We start from the raw sequence: 21,671 nt of genomic DNA, 5'->3' as shown, positions 1-21,671 counted from the left end.
GTGTGAGGTCATGCACTTTGGTAGGAAGAATAGAGGCATAGACTCTTTTCTAAATGGGGAGAGAATTCAGAAATCTGGAGTGCAAAGGGACTTGGGAGTCCTGGTCCAGGATTCTCTTAAGGTTAACTTGCAGGTTGAGTCGGTAGTTAGGAAGGCAAATGCATTGTTGGCATTTATTTTGTGAGGACTAGAATATAAAAGCAGGGATGTGCTGCTGAGGCTTTATAAGGTTCTGGTCAGACCACATTTAGAATATTGTGAGCAATTTCGGGCCCCGTATCTCAGGAAGGATGTGCTGGCCCTGGAGAGGGTCCAAAGGAGGTTCACGAGAGTGATCCCAGGAAGGAAAGGCTTAACATATGAGGAACGTTTGAGGACTCTGGGTCTATACTCAATGGAGTTTCGAAGGATGAGGGGGGATCTGATTGAAACTTACAGAATACTGAAAGGCCTGGATAGAATGGACGTGGGGAAGATGTTTCTATTAGTAGGAGAGACTAGGACCCGACAGCCTCAGAGTAAAGGGAAGACCTTTTAGAACAGAGATGAGGAGAAACTTCTTTAGCCAGAGTGGTGAAACTATGGAATTCATTGCCACAGAAGGCTCTGGAGGCCAGGTCATTGAGTGTATTTATGACCGAGATAGATAGGTTCTTGATTGGTAAGGGGATCAAAGGTTACGGGGAGAAGGCAGGAGAATGGGGTTGAGAAACGTATCAGCCATGATTGAATGGTGGAGCAGACTTGATGGGCCGAATGGCCTAATTTCTGCTCCTATGTCTTATGGTCTTATGATCTTATTCAAACTGAGCTCGACTGCAGGCAACTGATTTCTTAACGAAAAGTTCCTTATGTTTTTCTTTCTGTACCTCCTAAAAAGTTGAAACTAGAAAAGCTCTAGGATATTTTTCTACTCTTATTTCCAACATTATTCATTCTTAACTATTTTCTTTCTTGCCTGGCATTTCCACAGTGCTAGAAGCTTAAGAGTTATCATGGCACACAAGGATTTGATCATCTAGGTTTGTACATCTCTCAATTTTATAGCTAACTAGATAACTGAAGCCCCCTTGATACTTGCTACTTCACCATAGTGGACAGCTTGTCTAGACCAACTCTGTCAAATTAATATGGGGTAGGGGTCATCATCTGTCTCTCGGTTGGAGGATGACATCTACTCAGGGTCGCAAGTTTCTGCCATGGGTCTTTGTGTGACTGGACAGAAGATCTTTTGGCGCATGGGTGAAGACATCCCATGAGGTAATGGGATCAGGAGTGCATGATTTGCTCCCTTTTCTTTATTTCTCTGGAGAAGTTAGGGATAGGGATATAGGAACGGAGGAATCTTGGAATAAAATACATCAATCACTAAAGATAGCAAGGCCATAAAAAAGCAAGCCAAGCATTAGCTTTATTTTTAGAGGAATAGAATTAAAAAATAGGGAAGTATGCTAAATCTGTATCAAGCCTTGGTTAGATCACACTTAGAGATCTGTGTACAATTCTGCTCAACATATTATAAATAGGATACAGAGGCACCGGAGGGGCTACAAGAAGATTCACAAGAATGATACTAGAAATGGGTGGGTAGACATATTAGGAAAGGATTGACAGGCTGGGTCTGTTTCCTTTTGAAAAAAGAATGCTAAGGAGTGACCTAATAGAAGTCGTTAAAATTATGGAAAATTTTGCTAGAATGAATATAGACAGAGAGCTGGATTTTGTCACCCCAATACTGAGCAAATCCATGTCGGGTGGACGATAAAGGAGGTGGGGCAAACTTAAATTCAAATTTCCCACCTGATTCCCAACAGCCACCATTTTGACCAGTGGCATGCTGACCCAATGCTGACGCAAAGTGGCATCGGGTTCAGCTTTTTAAATGCTCACCTCAATTGTGAGTATCCCAGAACTTGCTATCTTCAGCAAGTCAGTTAGATTCATGAAACCTGTGAAGTATGTCAGGTCAGTCAGTTTGTGAATCGTTGGGGAAGCCTGTAGTGGAGTTGGGAACCATTTAACCATTAAATTGATCGCTGGGAATTTGGGTGAGTGCTGTGGCATGGCCGATGGTAAATGCTGAGCTGTTCAAACCCTATAAGGAAACTTGAAACAGTTGCCAGAATGGTTTTTACAATTTGTATAGTATGAGGAGCAGTTTTGAAATCAGGAAATGATGTTCCCAGACACTTGTGATGATTTTAAGGTAAAGGTGATTTTAAAAGTAAAAAGAAAAACAAAGAAAACACAATTACACTTAAACACACTAATGGCTTCACACAGTAAACAATACTTTAAAACAGTTCCACAAATCTTAACTTAACTACCCTCAGAGCTAACCTTCCCCTTTTCTGTTGAGCAACTATCCTTATGGATTTTAGAACCTATAGAAGTCCAGTAATTTTTATCGCACAGTGCTTTTTTCTTGGGGTGTCCTCTGCGGCTGACAGCAACTGCTTCTTTCAGTCTGGCCTTGATCACGCCATCTTCTGGTAGTTCTGATCAGCTATCCTGCTGTCTTCTGGAAGATCTAAGCAACTACCCCTTCACATAGTCTTCAGCATTTGCTTAAATGCGTTCCTTCCCTTTGATTTCTCTATTGTTTCAACCAGTCTCTTAGAAATGCTTTCTTCCCAGAATTGATTAAGTCATTCATTATTTTAGCTCTTAGATTTGTAAAAACAAACTTACCCTATCTTTACCTTATTTCCTTACAACTTTTACATATAACCCCTTTGAACTAAAACAACTCAATTATTGCTTTATGTAAAACATTGATTGAAATCCCTCTTCATTTATTAACACATCAAAACCGCTTCTTACTGTTGACTTTAGACCCTTGCCATCACTCTAGCTTTTAACCCAATTACAGCCTGATTTCTGGTACGTAAGAAAATATGTTAGGGTTATTGCCAGAAGAAAAATATTACAATTTCTTATTTTCTTGACATAAGTAAGCAAGTGTTAAGCTCTTTGTAAAAATCTAATTTTGTTTGTATTTAGCATTTAACTGAAATTTACTGTCTAAATTCTAAATTTTCTAGCCTTAAGCAGGGTTTCAGGACTCTACTGAAGAGCAGCTGATGTTAGCTAATTAAGGGAAGTAGCTTAAACCAGTTTTTCTGTAACTGGGGTCAGCTAACTCCTTAGCCTCAGAAGGATATATAACCAGACATTTCAGTGCAAATTAGCACTGACTGAGACTTTGAACTGAGTGCTGGAGTTGGGTGATTAAGGGAGTTAGGTGGGAATGGGAAATAAGTACTCTATTGCTTTTGCCTTTTCTAACTTTTTCACCCTGTTGGAATTGGTTCTTGCTCTACTACACAGGATTAGAAGCTAATGGTCTGGTGAGTATCTGGTAAGTGGTTAAGGTGTATTCTGTTCCTAAGGCTTAAAAAGAATACAAACTGGTGTGGTAATGTAAATAAATTATATTTAAAAAGAGAAATAATTAATTAAATAAAATTATTTAAGTAGTTGATAAAAACACATCAAGGATGGCCGTACAGGGGATGTGTCACACCTGCAGCATGTGGGAGCTCCAGGATGTCTGTGTGCTCTAGGGAAAACACATCTTTAGTTAATGTTTGTGGCTCAGAGTTACTGAGGTGGAGGTTGAGCTGCAGACACTATCAGGTACATCAGGGAGGGGGTAAGTTGCCTAGATACTTTGTACCAGGAGACAGTCACACCTCTTGGGAAAGTGTCTTCTGATTTGGTTAGTGGTCAGGGACAGGACAGTGTGACTGTGAATGAGGCAGGTAGAGGCACCCAGAGAGCAAGAGCATTTGAGCTCAGCCTTTGCTTTTGTCCAATGGGTTTGAGGATTTTTCAGCTTATTTGGAGGAGATTGGGGGCTGCAGGATGGGTGAACTGACTGAGCATGGCACCATGTACAGGAAGTCATTCAAGTGGGTGGAACAAAAAGGAATGTAGGGGATAGTGAAAGGAATGACACTTCTCTCTGCAGCAAAGAACAAGAATCCAAAAGGCTGTGTTGCCTGCCCAATGCCAGGGTTTGGAACATCTGCTCAAAGCTGGAGAGGAATTTGCCGTGGGAGGGGGAGGATCCAGTTGTTGTGGTCCATATAGGTACCAATGATATAGATAGAACTAGGAAAGAGGTTCTGCATAGTCAGCATGAGGAGTTTGGCAGCAAATTAAAAAGCAGAACCTCAAAGGTGATCATTTTTGCATTGTTACCTAAGCTGTGTGCAAATTGGCTTAGGACAAAAAAAATTCGAGAGATTAATACATGGCTCAAAGATTGGTATAGGAGAAACTGATTCTGGTTCATGGGGTACTGGCATCAGTATTGGGGAAAGTGGAATCCATTCAGTCAGTCTACACCTGAACTGTGCTGGGACCAGTGATCTAGTGAGCCACATAACTAGGGAATTAGAGTGGGTTTTAAACCAAACAGTGGAGGCAAGGGATCAAATTTGGGAAGATGTGGTAACTCAAAGAGTAGAGACAAGGCAAGAGAATATGGGAAATAATAAACAGACCATGACAGGAAGGGATAGAAAGTACAAAGCTAAGAGTTCATCAGCAGGTAAGGCTAGATGTTATAAAAATAATAGAAGGGCAAAGCTAAAGGCTCTGTACCTAAACACATGTAGCATTCATAACAAAATAGGTGAACTGATAGCACAAATAGAAATAAATAAGTATGATCTGATAACCGTTACAGACACATGGCTGCAGAATGACATAGATTGGGACCCGAATACTGAAGGGTGGGTACATGACATTTAGGAAGGGCAGGAAGCTAGAAAAAGGTGGACGGTGGATCTGTTGATTAATGATGGTATTGGCACCTTAGAGAGGAAACCAGGATGTAGAGACAGTTTGGGTAGAGATGAGAAGTGATAAAGGCAAAAAGTCACTTTTGGGAGTGGCGTACAGGTCTCTTAACTGTAACCACATGGTAGGGTAGAGTATATAGGAAGAAATAGTGGGAACCTACCAGATCTATATATATAGACTGGATAAATTAGATGGGAAAGGTAGCCCATATGAAGAGTTCATAGTATGTTTTAGGGATAGTTTCTTAGAACAGAACATTCTGGAGCTAACCAGAGAACAGGCTAGACTAGACCTGGTATTGTGCAACAAGACAGGATTAATTAATGATCTCATAGCGAAGGTGCTCCTAAGTAGAAGTGATCATAATATGATTGAATATACCATTCAGTTTGAAGGAGAGAAGGTTAGGCCCAAGACTAGCATTTTAAACTTAAATGGGGGCAATTATGAGGGCATGAAAGCAGAACTAACTAAAGTGAGCTGACAAATGAGATTAAGGGATAGGTCAATAAAGATGCAATAGCAGACATTTAAAGGGATATTTTAGAATACTCAGAATAAATACATTCCAACGAGAAAGAAAAATTCCAAGGGACAAATCCACCATATGTGGTTAACTTAAACAATTAGAGATGATATAAACTTAAAGGAAAAACATATAATTGTGCAAGGATGGGTGGCAGGTCAATTGACTAGACAGAATATAAAAGAACAGCAAAGAAAGACGAAAAGATTAATAAGGAGAGAAAAAAAATTGGAGTATGAGAGAAAGCTAGCTAGAAATATAAAGATAGCTGGTAAGGGTTTCTATAGATATTTAAATAAGAAAAGAGTTAACAAAGTGATTGTTGGTCCTATGAAAAGTGAGTCTGGGGCATTAATAATGGAAAATAAGGAGATGGCAGACAAATTGAACTGGTATTTTGTATGTCTTCATTGTTGGGAAACAAGTAACATCTCAGAAATAGCTGCAAATCAGGGATTGGAAGGGCGTGAGGAACTTAGGAGAATTACCATCACCATGGAAGTGGTACTGAGCAAATTGTTGGAGCTATGAGCTGACAAGTCCCTGGGTCCTGATGGATTTCATCCTAGGGTCTTAAAAGAAGTGTCTAGTTGATGTGTTTGTTTTAATTTTCCAAAATTCCCTTGATTTGGGGAAGGTTCCATTAGATTGGAAAATAGCAAATGTAACTCCTTTATTCAAAAAGGGAGGGAGACAGAATGCAGGATGCAGTTAGCTTAATACATGCCTTAGGGAAAATGTTAGAAGCTATTAGTAAAGATGTTATGCCAGGGCACTTTGAAAAATTCAAGACAATCAGGCAGGGTCAACATGGTTTTGTGAATGGGGAAATCACGTTTAACCAATTTATTGGAGCCTTTGAAGGAGTCATATGTGCTGTGGATAAAGGGGAACTGGTGTATGTAATTGTACTTATGTTTCCAGAAGCCATTTGACAAGGTGCTATATCAAAGGTTATTGCAGAAAATAAAAACTCATGGTGCAGGGGGTAATATATTAGCATAGATAGATGATTGGTTGGCTAACAGGAAACAGAGTAGGCATAAATCGGACTTTTTCTAGTTGGCAGGATGTAACAAATGGGATGTCACAAGGATCAGTTCCTTATATAATTTATATAAATGACTTGGATGAAGGGACCAAAGGTATGGTTGCTAAATTTGCTGATGAGACAAAGATAGGTAGGAAAGTAAATTATGAAGAGGACATAAGGAGGCTACAAAGGCAATAGACAGGTTAATTGAGTGGGAGAACATCTGGCAAATGGGATATAATGTGGGAAAATGTGAAATCTTCTGTTTTGGCAGGAAAATAAAAAAGAGCATATTATCTAAATGGTGAAAGGTTGCAGAGTTCTAAGATTCAGAGGGATCTGGATGTCCTAGTGTATGAATTGCAAAAGACTAGCATGCAGGTCAGCAAGTAATTTTGGAAAGCTAATAGAATGTTATTGTTCATTGCAACGGGAATTTAATTTAAAAGTAGGGAGGTTATGTTTCAGTTGTACAGGGCACAGGTATGACCACATCTAGAGTATTGTGTACAATATTGGTCTTCCTATTTAAGGAAAGATGTAAGTGCATTTGAAGCAGCTCAGAGAAGGTTTACTAGACTAACACCTGGAATGGGCAGGTTATCTTATGAAGAAAGATTGGGCAGGCTAGGCTTGTATCCACTGGAGCTTAGAAGTGTAAGAGGTGACTTGATTGAAACCTTTAAGGTCCTGAGGGGTCTTGACAGGGTGGATGTGGGAGAATCTAGAACTAGGGGTCACTATTTAAAATAAGGGGTCACCAATTAAGAAACAGAGGAAGAGAATTTTTTTCTCTCTCTCGGTAGTGAGCCTTTGGAACACCTTTCCCCAAAATGCAGTTGAAGCAGAGTCTGAATATTTTTAAGACGGAGGTAGATAGATTCTTGATAAACAAGGGGGTGAAAGGTTATCTGAAGTAGGCAGGTGATTACAATCAGATCAGCCATGATCTTATTGAATGACGGAGCAGGCTCAAGGCCCAAGTGGCCTACTCCTGCTCTTAATTCATATGTTCATATGTGAAAGCTCTTGTCAACTTCAAATGTCATAATGCAATGGTGTATGATAATTTAAGTATTTTTTAATGCAGTGATTAAATTGACTAGTATTGTGTAAAGTATTCATGTGCATTAGAATACCTTATCCAGTGAATAATGTACTCTAATGCTTGTGAACACTTACAAATGCTGGTGAATAAAGTGGATAAAGTACTCATCACCATTCAACAGTATTGAGAAGCTGATTTCAATGTGTCATCTGGCCATAGTGCTTTTAATTTTACAATAATATAAAGTTAGATGCTGTTGAGCCTTTGCAATAGCTGTACAGATGCAAGACTTCTTTGATTGAAAATTCTTCTATTAAGCCTTTGAAAAAAATGACTTCAAATACTCTGTTGCATTGAGCTCCAGAGGATTTGCTTATTTAGTTGTGCAATGGAATCTCATTATGAATGAAATTTGTTGAATGTCTGTTTATTTTGACAAATTTATGAGCATTTGAAATGGGAGGTTTTTCAAGGGAAGTTTCACTTACTGTGTTTGATAGTTTTTTGAGCTTCTAAGAGGAGCAATCTTGTCAACTGGAGTTTAGATGGATTTTATTTTTAATTTCATGAGCATTTCATAGAGTCAAGAATATTAGAGGATTCATGAGTTCTATCCATTAGTGCATGTGCATGGAAGGGGCATGAGAGATATGAGGTTGTATGATGCATTTATGGATGGGTGAGGGGAATATGGTGGATGGTGGTGGGGGCTAGGAGGCTGGACAGTCATCCAGTGAGCTGGTTTGGTGTCCCAGTGAATGGGGGTGGGCATTCTAACCTCCCAGACTTGACATCCACCCACCTTGGGCCTACATTGGAAGGCGGCAACCCTGGCTCAGATGCATCCCAAGCTCCCAGGGTGGAAGTAACATATGTGCTCATTCACTCAACCTTCGGAAACATAATGTTGGGAAATGGTTTGAACAGTGAGTCTCAAGGTAATGATGAAAACCCAGCCCAGAATGTTTCCTCTTGTGAGTAAAAGCATAACTTGAAGCTATCAATATAAAATAGTCACCAAGAAATCCAACGGGGAATTCAGGAGAAACCTCTTTATCCAAAGAGCAGCGAGAATGTGGAACCTGCAACCACAGGTGGTGGTTGGATTTAATTGGTTTTTAAATTTATTTTTCATGGAATGTGGGCATCACTTGCAAGGCCAGCATTTCTTGCCCAACCTAATCAAGTGGCTTGCTAGGCCATTTCAGAGGGCAGTTAGGACTGGCACCACATGACCAGGTAAGGATGGCATTAGTGAACCAGATTAGATTTTACAATAATCGACAGTTGTTTGAAGGTCACCCTTCCTGAGCTGAGCTTTTCAATTCCAGATTATTAATTGAATTTCAATTTCTCCTGTTGCTGTGGTGGGATTTGAACTGTTGCCCCCAGAACATTAGCCTGGTCTTCTGGGTTACTAACCCAGTGACATTACCACAATGCCACCATCTCCCCTCATACATAGGACAGCATTTTCCTGGCAGCGATCGGGGTGACGTGTAAAATGACACATGGTGATGTCGGGCGGATATCCCGATGTCACCGCGCATCATTTAGATTTTCAGTTCAGCAGGCACGCAGCCAAGTTGGCTGCACGCCCACCGAACTGTCAAAGGTTTATTAAGGCCATTTAAAACCTAATTAACTCAATATAATGAGCTGCTCATCCAACCTTAAGGGTGGGATGAGGTTTCATGAAGTGTTTTAAAATCTAATAAAAATTTATACATTTATTCTTTCGCATGTCCCAGCTCATGTGACAGTGTCACATAAGGGGACATGTTTTAAAAACATTTATTTAAAAGTTTAATGCTGAAACAAATCTCCCTGAGGCACCTCCGTGCCTCAGGGAGATCTCTGTACTCTTGCGCACACATGTGCAAAAGATCACAGGGAACCACTCAGAGCCCCCCACCTGCACAGGGAGCACTCAGCACTTCCAGGCGCGCGTCACACTGGGCAGGCCTTAATTGGCCTGCCCACATAAAATGACCCCTGATGGGGGGAATTTTCTGGCCATAGCATCAATGCGTTTAAGGGTAAGCTAGACAAGCGTTTGAGGGAGAAAGGAATGGATGGTTACAATGTTAGATTTATATGATAGAAGATGGGGTGAAGTTTGAGTGGAGCATAAACAACAGCATGGACTAGTTAGGCTAAATGGCCTGTTTCTGTGCCATACATCCTATTAAATCCTAGGTAAATTTCCTTATGTAATCATTGAATCACACAGCACAGAAAGAGGCTGTTTGACTAATCAAGCCTGTGCCAGCTCCTTGAAAAAGCATCTTTGTTGTTGGATGTTGGAGCAATTATATTCTTTGAGGTCAAGTGGCTAAAAATGCATAATTCTTAAAATAGGGTCTGACATTAGCAAAACAAGGAGATATAGGACAGTTTTGTATAGACCCATGAACTTTACATTTTCTTCATGTTTTTGAGTACATTGAAATATAAATTTAAACATAATCATTTTGCATAACATTTTAAACTTATCATAAATGTCATTGGCAGTACACAGGGACAAAATTACAATCAAATTACTCATATTGAGTTTATGTTCTGGGAGAACAAGCAATTCTTGGTAGATCGAAATTATAATTTGAGAAAGAGGAAGTAATTCTGTTGACTCTCTGCCACTTTCGATGACTATGATATCACTTCATTCGAAGTTTAAAGTTGAACGAATTTTACTAAAAGCTTCTATTAACTGCTGTGAACAAAGCTGAATATTAGGTTTTAAACAATGGTGCTTCATAAAGAATGGATTAAAGTTGGCATTTTTATCCATTTTATATTACAATGGAGTGATTCCACATTCCAATTTCCCATGTTTCTGACAGAGGTTAGATTATTAGAGGCTTCGCTTTAAAACATGGGAAACAAGGATTGGAAAACAAGTAAACAATAAACCTGAAAACAGAAAAAGGGTGACCATGTATCAAAAGGCTGCCACTGAATTATGTCTAAATAACCAACTGTACATTGTTACTCAATTCCTGACAAAGATGACACTTGTCTATCCTTCAGTATGGATGTAATATAAAAACATTATCAATATTCTTGACATTGATTGCTGATGCTCTACAGAATTTACGATTGGTAACCATGCTGACATTGACAGCTAATATTATAGAATCTCTTTTGAAGAGCAATCCAGTTCATTGCACTCCTTGTTCTTTCTGCACATTCCTGGAATTTTTTTCTCCTTCATGTACTTATCTGATTTTCTTTTGAATGCTAACATCGAATCTGTATCCATCATCTCAAACAAGTGAGAATCTAACCAATTCCACTTGACATTCAGGCATTATCACTGCTGAATCTCCCACTATCAACAATATGAGGGCTGCCATTGACCAGCTGGACTAGCCATATAACTACCATGGCTACAGAGCAGGTCAGAGGCTGGGAATTCTGCAACAAGTAACTGACCTCCCAAGCACTGTCCACCATCTACAAGGCAGAAGTCAGGAGTGTAATGGAATGCTTTCCACTTGCCTGGATGAGTGCAGCTCCAATAAAAATCAAGAAGCTCAACACCATCCAGGTCAGTGCCCCATCCACACCTTTACTCCTTCCACCACTAGCAAACAGTGGCAGCAGTGTGTACCATCTACAAGATGCACTGCAGAAACTTGTGAGGATCCTTTAACAGCAGCTTATAAATCTGCAAGCTCTACCATTTAAAAGGACAAGGCAGCATGGAAACGCCATCACCTGCAATCTCCCCCCCCCCCCGCCCCCGCCACCATGCCACACGACTGATTTTTTTAAAAATTCATTCATGGGATGTGGGCATCACTGGCTAGGCTAGCATTTATTGCCCTGATTGCCCTTGTTCAGAGGGCATTTAAGAGTCAACCACATTGCTGTGGGTCTGGAGTCACATGTAGGCCAGACCAGGTAAGGGCAGAAGATTTCCTTCCTTAAAGGATATTAGTGAACCAGATGGGTTTTTACAACAATCGACAATGTTTTCATGGTCATCATCAAACTTGAAGCTATATTGCCATTCCTTCACTGTTGCTGGGTCAAAAACATAGAACTCCCTTCCTAACACTGGGTGTATCTAAATCACAGAGACTGCAAGGGTACAAGAAGACAGCTCACCACCACCTTCTCAAGGGCAATTAGGGATGGGCAAGAAATGCTGGCCTTGACAACAACATTCATTTCCTAGGAATAAGTAATAGAAACCCTAACAGGTGCTGCATTCCAAATCCAACCTCTCCTGTAACCTCTCCCTTCATCTCACCTCCTGGTTCTATTGTTAATCACTTTAAACCTGTGGCCTCTGGTTATTGACCCTTCAGCCACTGGAAAAAAATTCTCCTCATTTACTCTATCAAAAGTATTCATGATTTTAATGCAAAATCAAAATGCTGCAGATGCTGAAAATCCAAAGACAAAATGTCTGTCTGTGCCTTGACGAACTCCTCTGAGGTCCTTGGGCCAATCTCAATCAAACCTGGTGGGATGAAACCTTGAACCAAGGGATATGTTGTGGAGGAATTGAAATCCAACCACCCCCACTGGGAGGCAGGGGTTGGTGGGGTGGGGGCTATGGCCCCCTGACCCTGCCTACACTGGTTCCCTGCAGGCACCGTAATGCAGATATGTTTTAACCAACCTTAGCCATAGAGTCCAAGAAAGAATGTGACAAATTTACATCACAAATCCCTGACTTTCTTTCATATTTAATTTGTTTTTCTTCCCCTCATATTTGTTATGTTCTGAGGTACTACACATTATTACTTGGTAAGGGAAAGAAAAAGGTGGCATGCAGAACCAGGGAAGACAAAAGCTAGAGCAAAAAAGCAAAACATAGACAGAAGGCTAGAGGTTGACAGAGTGACAGAATGCAAGAAGGGCCAATGCTGCAAGTAAGAGACCAAGGGCGGGATTTCCTGGTCAACTGACTTTTGGCCTTTCTCCAAATTTTCCTGTCATCTCAATCCTGCCACTGGCAGGAACGGAAAATCCAGGCACAAGGCTCTTTAAGGAAGCTTTCATCTATAATCATCATTATAATTGAATCAGACCCAGAATATAATAAAAGTAGATCAGAGATACGTGAATATTGTGGTGTAAGAAAGTGGGACACGAAATGAGCCACCTACAAAGTGTTGTGCAAGTGGTAAAGTGAGATTGCCAAATTTAAACAAGCCATCTGACCCACTAAATACTCCTCTTATAGGAAGAACATCAAAATCAAAACACTGCTTGCCAAAAATATCAGGAATTATAACAGCTGAGTAGGATTGCCAAGAAGTATATTTATTTTAGCTCAAGGAATTCTAATGTGGTCTATCATGAAATATTTAAGGTTTCAACAAACACTGAACATGCAGAAAGTGACCCTAAAAGATGTAGAGAGTGACACTGCAGATGTTGTGTTTAACACTGATATTGAAAAATTCAGAGCATTAACAAACATTGATGAAATAGGTGTAGATGTAGATTTTGATCCTGAGGATTTTAAGAGTGACACTGAGGATGTAGAGAATGATTCATAGAAATCATACAGTGGAAATTGTAAATCTAATTAAACTAGAGACAAGCCAAATAAAGCAAAGGAAAGGAAATGAAAGTAAATTTATTGTGGGGGAGGGGGGCAAAAAAGTATTTTTTGTCAAATAATGTTTTTGAGTCTAATAATTTTGTGTGAATTTAGGGACTTGTGTTTCATATTTATGGGATTAAAATTGTTAAGTAAAATAATTATGTGAAAGAAGGTAATTGGTGAAATCAGCTGAATATTCAATCCTTTCCCCCTATGGGGGAATATCTTAACTCATTACATTATAAAAAATGTTTCATTTACCATTTGTTAACTTTTATTTTTAACTTTCATCCCTTTATTTCCCAGACATAGGACAGGTAGCCCAGCTTGTTTGAAATAAAAATAAAATGCTGGAATTACTCAGCAGATCAAGCAGCATCTGTGGAGAGATAAAAAGAGTTAATATTTCAGGTCAATGACCTTTCATCATGGAGTTCCAGCAATTACTGTTTTTACTCCATTTAGCCTTCTCTGCTCTAAGAAGACAATGCCAACTTTTTCCATCTATCCACACAACTGCAATTCCTCATCCCTGGAACCATTCTAGTCAAGATCCTGGAACTCCCTCCCTAACAGCACTGTGGGTGTACCTACACCACATGGACTGCAGCGGTTCAAGAAGGCAGCTCAACACCACCTTCTCATGGGCAATTAGGGATGGACAATAAATGCTGGCCCAGCCAGTAACGCCCACATCCCATAAATTAATTTTAAAAATCTCTCCAGTCTTCAACTATTTTTTATATAGGTTAATCATAACTTCCTGTCTTTTATACTCTGTGCCTCTCTTTATACAAAAAGGAGAGAGGCCAAAGCGAACATAGGTCCCTTAGAGAATGAGGGTGGGAAAATAATGCAGAACCAGGAAATGGCAAAGGAGTTGAATAAATACTTTGTCAGTCTTCACTGTAGGACACACTAATAGCATTCCAAAAACACTAAATCAAGGGGCAAAAGCAGGGGAGCAAATAAATGCAATAACTATCAGTAGAGAAAAAATACTAAGGAAACTAATGGTGTTAACAGCCGATAAGTCCCCTGTATCTGATATGTTGCATCCTAGGATATTAAAGGAAGTAGCTACACAAATAGTGGATGCACGGGTAGTATTCTTCCAAGAATGCTTAGATTCTGGAAAAGTCCCAAAGGATCGGAAAACTGCCAATATAACACCCTTATTCAAAAAGGGAGAGAGACAAAAAAACAGGTAACTATAGGCGAGTTAGCTTAATGTCTGTCATTGGGAAAATGTTGGAGTCTATTATAAAGGATGTAACAGCAGAGCAAAGTAATCAAGCAGAGTCAGCATAGCTTCATGAAGGGGAAATCATGACTGATAAATTTATTAGAATACATTGAGGAGATGACAAGCAGGATAGATAAAGGAGAACCAGCGGATGTAATACATTTGGATTTCCAAAAGGGTGTTTGATAAGGTACCGAACATAAGGCTACTTAATAAGATAAGGGCCCAGGGGTAATATATTAGCATGGATAGTGGATTGGCTAACTAATAGACAGGGAGTTGGGATAAGGGGGGCATTTTCAGGGTGGCAACCTATAGCTAGTGGAGTGCCACAGGAATCCGTGCTGGGGCCAAAATTATTTACAATATATATCAATGACTTGGATGAGGGAAGTGAAATACTATTGCCAAGTTTGCAGATGACACAAAAATAGGTGGGAAGGCAAGTGGTGAGGATAACACAAGGAGCCTGCAGGGCGATATAGACTTGGCAGATGGGATATAACGTGGGAAAATGTGAGGTGATGCACTTTGGCAGGAAGAATAGAAGAGCTGAATATTATTTAAATCCCAAAAAGCTGGCAAATTTGTTCAGTAGGTAATAGTGAAGCAAATGAAATGTTGGCCTTTATTTCAAAGGGAATGGAGCATAAAAATAGGGAAGTCTTGCTAAAACTATATAAGGCACTAGTTAAACCACACCTAGAATACTGTGAACAGTTTTGGACCCCTTATCTAAGGAAAGAGATACTGGCATTGGAAGCAGTCCAGAGAATGTTCACTAGGTTGATCCCAGGTATGGAGGGATTTTCTTATGAGGAGAGGTATAGTAGGTTGGGTCTGTACTCATTGGAGTTTAGAAGAATGAGAGGTAAACTTTTTGAAATATATAAGATTCTTGGGGGCTTGACAGGGTAATTGCTGAGAGGTTGTTTCCCCTTGTGGTAGAGTCTAGGACTAGAGGGCATAATCTCAGAGTAAGGGGTCGCATATTTAAGACAGAGATGAGGACGAATTTCTTCTCTCAGAGGGTAGTGACTCTATGGAACTCTACCACACAGAGCTGTCGAGGCTGGGTCATTAAGTGTATTCAAGGCTGAGATGGATAGGTTTTAAATCAGTAAGGGAATCATGGGTTATGCAGAAAAGGCAGGAAAGTGGAGTTGAGGATTAGCAAATCAACCATGACCTCATTCAATGGTGGAGCAGACTCAATGGGCCGAATGGCCTACTTCTGCTCCTATGTCTTATGGTCTTCATAAGGCCCAGGATCTCACATACTTCATTAACTACTTCGCTAACATGTGCAACAATCTTCAAAAATTTTTGCAAAAACAACCCAAGTCTCCCTACTCCTACACACTTTTAAAATTGTACCATTTAGCTTGTCATCTTTCCTCACTCTTTCTTTCTACTAAAATGTATCACTTCACACTTATCTGTGTTGAATTTCACTTGCCTTGTGTCTGCCGATTCCTCTAACCTCTTGAAGTCTATTGCTTTCTGTCGCTGTTTACTACATTTCCAAGTTTTGTTCAATTTACAAATTTTAAAATTATACCCCTGTAGCCCTAAGCCCAAGTCATTAAAATGCATCAAAAAGAGCAATGGTCCTCATACTACTTTCAATTTAGAACACTATACTCGCTGCTCATGATGCGCTTTCCTCTACATTGGAGAAATCAAATGTGGATTGTGTGATTGCTTTGCAGAACATCTCCATTTAGTCCACAAGCATAACTTGAGCTTTCAGTCGCTTCTCATTTTAATGCTCCTCCCCATTCCCATTCTGACCTCTCTGTCCTTGGCTCCCTACAATGTTCCCTTTCAATGAGGCACTTTACAACATTTCAGAATCAACACTGATTTAAACAACTGTAGATCATGACCACTGTTCACATTTTTTTTCAGGCAATGGTTGCTGGCAAAGGTTCTGCTGTTGTCAGTTACAGCTCCTCTGGGCCTGTCTTCCATTTCTTTTCTTCTACCATTAGCACTCCTTTTTACCTTGTACTATTGTTCCTTTCATCATTTAATCACTCTTGCCTTTCTCATGATTAAAAACCTTTGCTTTTGTTCTTCTCTTCCCTGTCTCTGTACTTGCTTAAAAACTAACTAATCCTAAATAAAAAGAGAAAATGCTGGAAATGCTCAGCAGGTCTGGCAACATCTGGGTTAACTCTGCTGTTTATTATTTTGCAGGCTTTCACGTGTGTGCAGCTGGATGGCTTGCTGGAGGAAAGGTTGGATATCCAATAGTAAAACCTGGAGCCAACTGTGGGCATGGAAAAACTGGTGTCATTGACTATGGCTATCGAGTTAATAAATCAGAACTATGGGATGTTTACTGCTACAATCCACATGGTTTGTTCAATAAATAATTCATTTTCTCAATTCTACCAGTTATTCAGTTATAATAATTACAAATGCAGCCAAATGCAAGAGCTGGACATGTAAGTTAAACTGTGACAGCACGGTTACATCAACTATAATCATACTATTCTTTGAGTGCTTTGCAGAGTACTAAATTTATGAACTGGGTTAATACAGGAAACATTAATAACAATAGAAAATTATGTTTTTTTTCCTGCTTATATTTAAAGTGAATATTGTGATTGGTCCAGCAGTTACAATGCTATAAAGTGACAGGTCCATTCTGAGTTCAACAGTCAGTGTCAAGTTGCAGTCAGGTTGAGCTTCCCTTATAGGTTAAGTTTGTGCCATCTCAACTGAACCATCAATAGATGTGAGGAAGTAGTTTCTTTCATCTTCTTTGTTGCCTCGAGTGAGACTGGAAGGAGATTGGAGGTCCTTTCGTTAGGTGTGGCATGAATCAGGGATAGTTTGAGACAACAGAGTGCTTCTCCGTTCAACTAAGAAACACAGCAATCTTTATGAATGACACAATTGTAAACTCCCAATAAAAAGGGATGTGGGTGGATGTAAAAAATACTGCTCCACAGTGATTTTGTGGTTTAGATAAACATCTCAGTGTGAAGAAATAAAAACAGAATTTTGTCCCAGCTTTTTCTCTCCCCTATGTATAATGATCAGAGAAGCTTTTTTTCTAGTTTATTACCAAGTATAATTCTTCTGTTGGTATTTTCTGCTCCTCAGCAAAGCAATGTGGTGGTGTTCTAACAGATCTTGAGCGGATTATCCAGTCACCAAATTACCCAGATGAATATGAACATCAACAGATCTGTTACTGGCATATTCGACTGAAGTACAAGCAGCGCATCCATTTGCAGTTTCTGGAATTTGATGTAGAAGATGACCCATCCTGCTTGTCTGACTACCTTGAAGTGTATGACAGTTATGATGACTTGCTAGGCTTTGTTGGCAGGTAAATGTTTATTGGCACAGTGGAATGATAATGTGATAGAACTGCATTATGATAATACAGTAATTTGGGGTAAACATCAAACCTTTCCAATTTCACATCGATTTCAGATTTGTTCTTGTACTGCCCATTATTTCTATTATATACTATTTCCCTCTGATCAGATATTTAATTGTTGATGACTTAATTGTTTAGACATCTAATCCAAATCAGTGGATGCAGAAGGACATTTTTCACACAGAAATCAATTAAAATATCACATACTTAACTACCATCCTTATCTATTCAACGTATTTCTCATTAGTATTAAAAATAAGCACATGACCAGGGTCTTCTCAGGAAAGGGCAGTCCATTTATTGAATTATTTATTGAATTCCTAAACATTTTCAATATATCTGTTGCCTGAATAATTGGATTTTGAAACCAATTCTGAATTTTAATTAATTGCGAACAAAGATGATTTTAAGTGCTCAGAATGACCATCCCAGTGGTTCATAAATAAGATTTCCTGCTGCCTCCCCAAAGAACCCTCAGGTTCATTTCAGTAACTGTAATACAATGGCTGTGAACCACACTGGTAAATGTGGTTCAGGTCAAAATGTATCTCTGGTTATTTTGTAGACCTCAAATCCAATGTTCAGTTTCAAACATAAATCTTTGCTAGTGAATCTTCCATGTTCAATGTTAAATCTTAAATGTCCTATTTTATATGTTTTCAGATTTTGTGGAAATAAATTACCAAGTGACATCATTAGCACAGGTAACCATGCAACTTAATACAAATCCTCAAAGAACAATATGCTGAATGAGAAATGTGTTTAAAATTTTCTGAGATCACCCCCTTTAAGAAATCTTGAAAATAATTTTCAAACTTTTTATAACACAGAACTCCATTGTATATGAAATAAATGCTGAAGTTATTTGTGACTATTTGTGAATTATTTGGTAACTGAGCTTACCTTTCATTACTACAAGTACTTCACTTTCATTACAAACTATTGAGGCACTAGTTACTAATAATCATTCCAGTCCAATACAACTGCAGCAAAAATTTCACTTTAAACTTAATTAACTCAAACGGATCACTGCTGTGGCCCATGGACTAACCTTCCTGTCAAAACAACCTCAAACCTATGGTAATTCAGATGCAAGGAAGAAAGTAATTGATCATAAGACCATGATGAATTCTAATCCCTTTGACTTTTGAATTACAATAGATAATGTTGGCAAAGGGAAGATTAAAATGACATGAGGCTCAGCTCAGAGCCCAACAAATTTCACATGTCACAATCAGAGTTCAGTCCAGCTGGATACAATGGATAAAAGTTGAGTCCAAGACTTATCTAACTCTCGCATGCAAATAAATATATCATAAATTACAACACAAGTATGACATTTTGGGCAACACATCTGTGCTGGTAATAACTTATTGAATGGAACTATCAGGGCTAAAAATCCACAATTCCATTTCAGTGCTAGTAACATTGGCAGCGTGGGTCTTCCACAGCACTCACCCGATTCTATTAGTATTATCAGGATCAGGCAATTTAAACAAAGAGGGCAGTTGTGTGTGCTGCATTGGCACAGTTGGCAGTGTCTGCTAGAAGGGAGGGGTAGAAATGGTAGTATTGGTCAGCACTGGAGAAAAATAGGTTTGGCAGAAAATGAAGCAACTTCAACTGTAAGAAACCCAGCCTTTGACACTTTGGTCCCACTTGTGCCATATAATATATAACAGGCTCAGCTCAAAGCCCAGCAAATTTTACATGTCGCAATTAGAGTTCCGTCCAATTTGGATATAATGGATAAAAGTTGGGTACAAGGCTTATCTGTTGCATCAACCAGATATTGGTGACATTAGTTTCAAAGGACCCTCACTCTTGGCCACCTGCATCCCAATCATTAGCTCCCAGCACACAAACAGGGTTACAGTTAAACACAGTTACAGTTCTGCCCCAATTTCTGCCCCTGTTCGCTTCATCTGCCCTAATAATGTCCCCAGCAAAGCTAGAGCCAGGAGTGATGGTGGCATAGTGGTACTGTCACTGGATTAGTAAACCAGAGGCCCAGGCGAATGCTCTTGGAACATGAGTCTGGCTTACATGTACTCCAGACCCACAGCAATATGGGTGACTCTTAACAGCCCTCTGAAATGGCCCTAGCAAGCCACTCAGTTCAGGCCAGGGATGGGCAACAAATGCTGGCCTTGCCAGTGACGCCAACATCCCATGAAAGAATAAATAAAAAAAGAAATTAGGGCCACCTACTCTAATCTTATTTTCCTAGCCTTTTCCCATATACCTTTTACATTCTCCCTTTTCACACGTGTATTTGATTGTATTTTAAAAGTGTTATTGTCTTTATCAATATAAAACCCCCCCCAAAAAATGACCCATTGGTATACCATGCGCTTTTCACTCCTCTATCAGATATCTTTATCGAAGCCTTAAGTTTCTCCAGTTGTATAGAATACTATCCACAAGATGATAAATCCTTCTGCGGATTTTCAACATTTCTGACTCACTTGTGCCAGTAGTTGTTCTATTTTTGATTCTGCTACAAAAATAAGAAATAATGAAAAGTTGTTGGCAAGTGACTTAGTGACAGGTTTTAATTTATTGACATTGAGAATGGCAAGTTACTGCAAGGTAAATAAAACTGACCAACTGTATTTTCCTTCTACTATAGGCAATGTTATGACCCTGAAGTTTTTGTCAGATTCTTCAGTAACAGCAAAAGGTTTCCAACTTATTTACAAGGTCATCATTCCACCTTCTCCAGCTTCAAGCAAAGAGATAGAAGACACCACTAGTCAATGAAATCACATTGTTCCTGCAGCATCCAAGTCAACCTCACTGTTCAATGAATTCAGTAAATTGTATTGTAAACGATCAAAGATAGGGTTGGAATTGCTTATACCCAACAACTATACTCTTACATAGGATTTTGGAATTGATGCATCAAACAGAAACTTGATTTGGATTTTCTGAACAGTAGAACTCCTTTTAATTCCTACATGGTTTCTGTACACGGTTACAACATAATTCTAGCTTTTGACAATAAAAGTTTGCATGTGCACAAGTTGTTTTCTGGTTTAAGGAAACGTAGGCCCAGACCTTCCGCACTCCAGATGGTCATACCCCTGAGGTATCTCAGAATATCTGCTGGGGGACGCCTCAGAAGTCCCAACGCAAGAACTCCATGGGAATTGCCTGGGATGTTTCCACTTCTGTTGGGCAATTACCCTGCGCCTGGAACCCTCCGAAACTCCAACTTGAAGTCAGAGACATCAGATGGTTCCGACTTACTTAGCAGAATAGTTACCCAGGAAAAGTTAGAAGGATTAAAACTTGTTCTAACTGCTGGGTAACAATACTACTGATCCCCCAACTCCCCACTGGACCCCTGGTCTAACACCCCCACGAACTACCCTCCCAGCCCGCCGACTACCCCCGATCCGCCGGCTACCACCAGATCACATGACTAACACCTCCCCCATCCCAGACCCAACCTATGCCCTCACCCACTCTCCTGCCACCCTACCCCATTACCTACCCACCTGCCACCCTATCCCTCACCCTCCTGCTACCCTATCCCTCACCCACTGTTCTGCCACCATATCCCTTCACCCAACCACCTGCCATCCTAACCCCTTACCCACACCTACCACCCTACCCATCACCCACTCACCCACCACTCAACCCCATCACCCACTTACCTGCCACCCTAGCCCATCACCCACCCATCTGCCATCCTATCCTTCAACCTTGCACTCTCGCCTTCCCTCCCTAGCTTGTCAAAGTGGCTTTGGGGCATTTAAACTTAGCAGAATATGACAGTTAGTGCCGTAAAAAGTAGCCTGGCTTGGCTTCCCCCAACGCTCCTACACTATGAAGGAAGGACTCCAGGAGCAGGTATGCTCCACATTTCTCAGGAGGCCTGGTTCGGAGGTTCGGGCGAGAAATGTGGAGCTCCAGTGCAAGGTAAGTAAATAGGAGCTGAGTGGAAATCCAATGGTTATTGCCACTCCCCAGAAGATTCAGCCCATAATCTAGAATTGTTCAATGCACCTGTACTTGATATCATGTTACCTTAT

General features: G+C 39.9%; 1 protein-coding gene across 1 annotated transcript in view; it reads left to right on the top strand.

Annotated features, from left to right (window-relative positions):
* tnfaip6 (tumor necrosis factor, alpha-induced protein 6) overlaps positions 1-20,651 on the top strand; it is a 42,942-nt gene extending 22,291 nt beyond the window's left edge. Inside the window, exons 3-6 of the mRNA XM_041200122.1 lie at positions 16,434-16,595; positions 17,349-17,577; positions 18,295-18,335; positions 20,264-20,651. Coding sequence (XP_041056056.1) covers positions 16,434-16,595; positions 17,349-17,577; positions 18,295-18,335; positions 20,264-20,394 — 563 coding nt within the window. The 3' untranslated portion in view covers positions 20,395-20,651. The remainder of the gene's footprint in view (positions 1-16,433; positions 16,596-17,348; positions 17,578-18,294; positions 18,336-20,263) is intronic.
* The last annotated feature ends 1,020 nt before the right edge of the window (positions 20,652-21,671 follow it).

This window comes from Carcharodon carcharias, chromosome 12 (genome assembly GCF_017639515.1).
Source record: "Carcharodon carcharias isolate sCarCar2 chromosome 12, sCarCar2.pri, whole genome shotgun sequence".
Lineage (NCBI taxonomy): Eukaryota > Metazoa > Chordata > Chondrichthyes > Lamniformes > Lamnidae > Carcharodon > Carcharodon carcharias.
The sequence above is the reverse complement of the archived record's forward strand: the minus strand, read 5'-3'. Positions and strand labels throughout refer to the sequence as shown.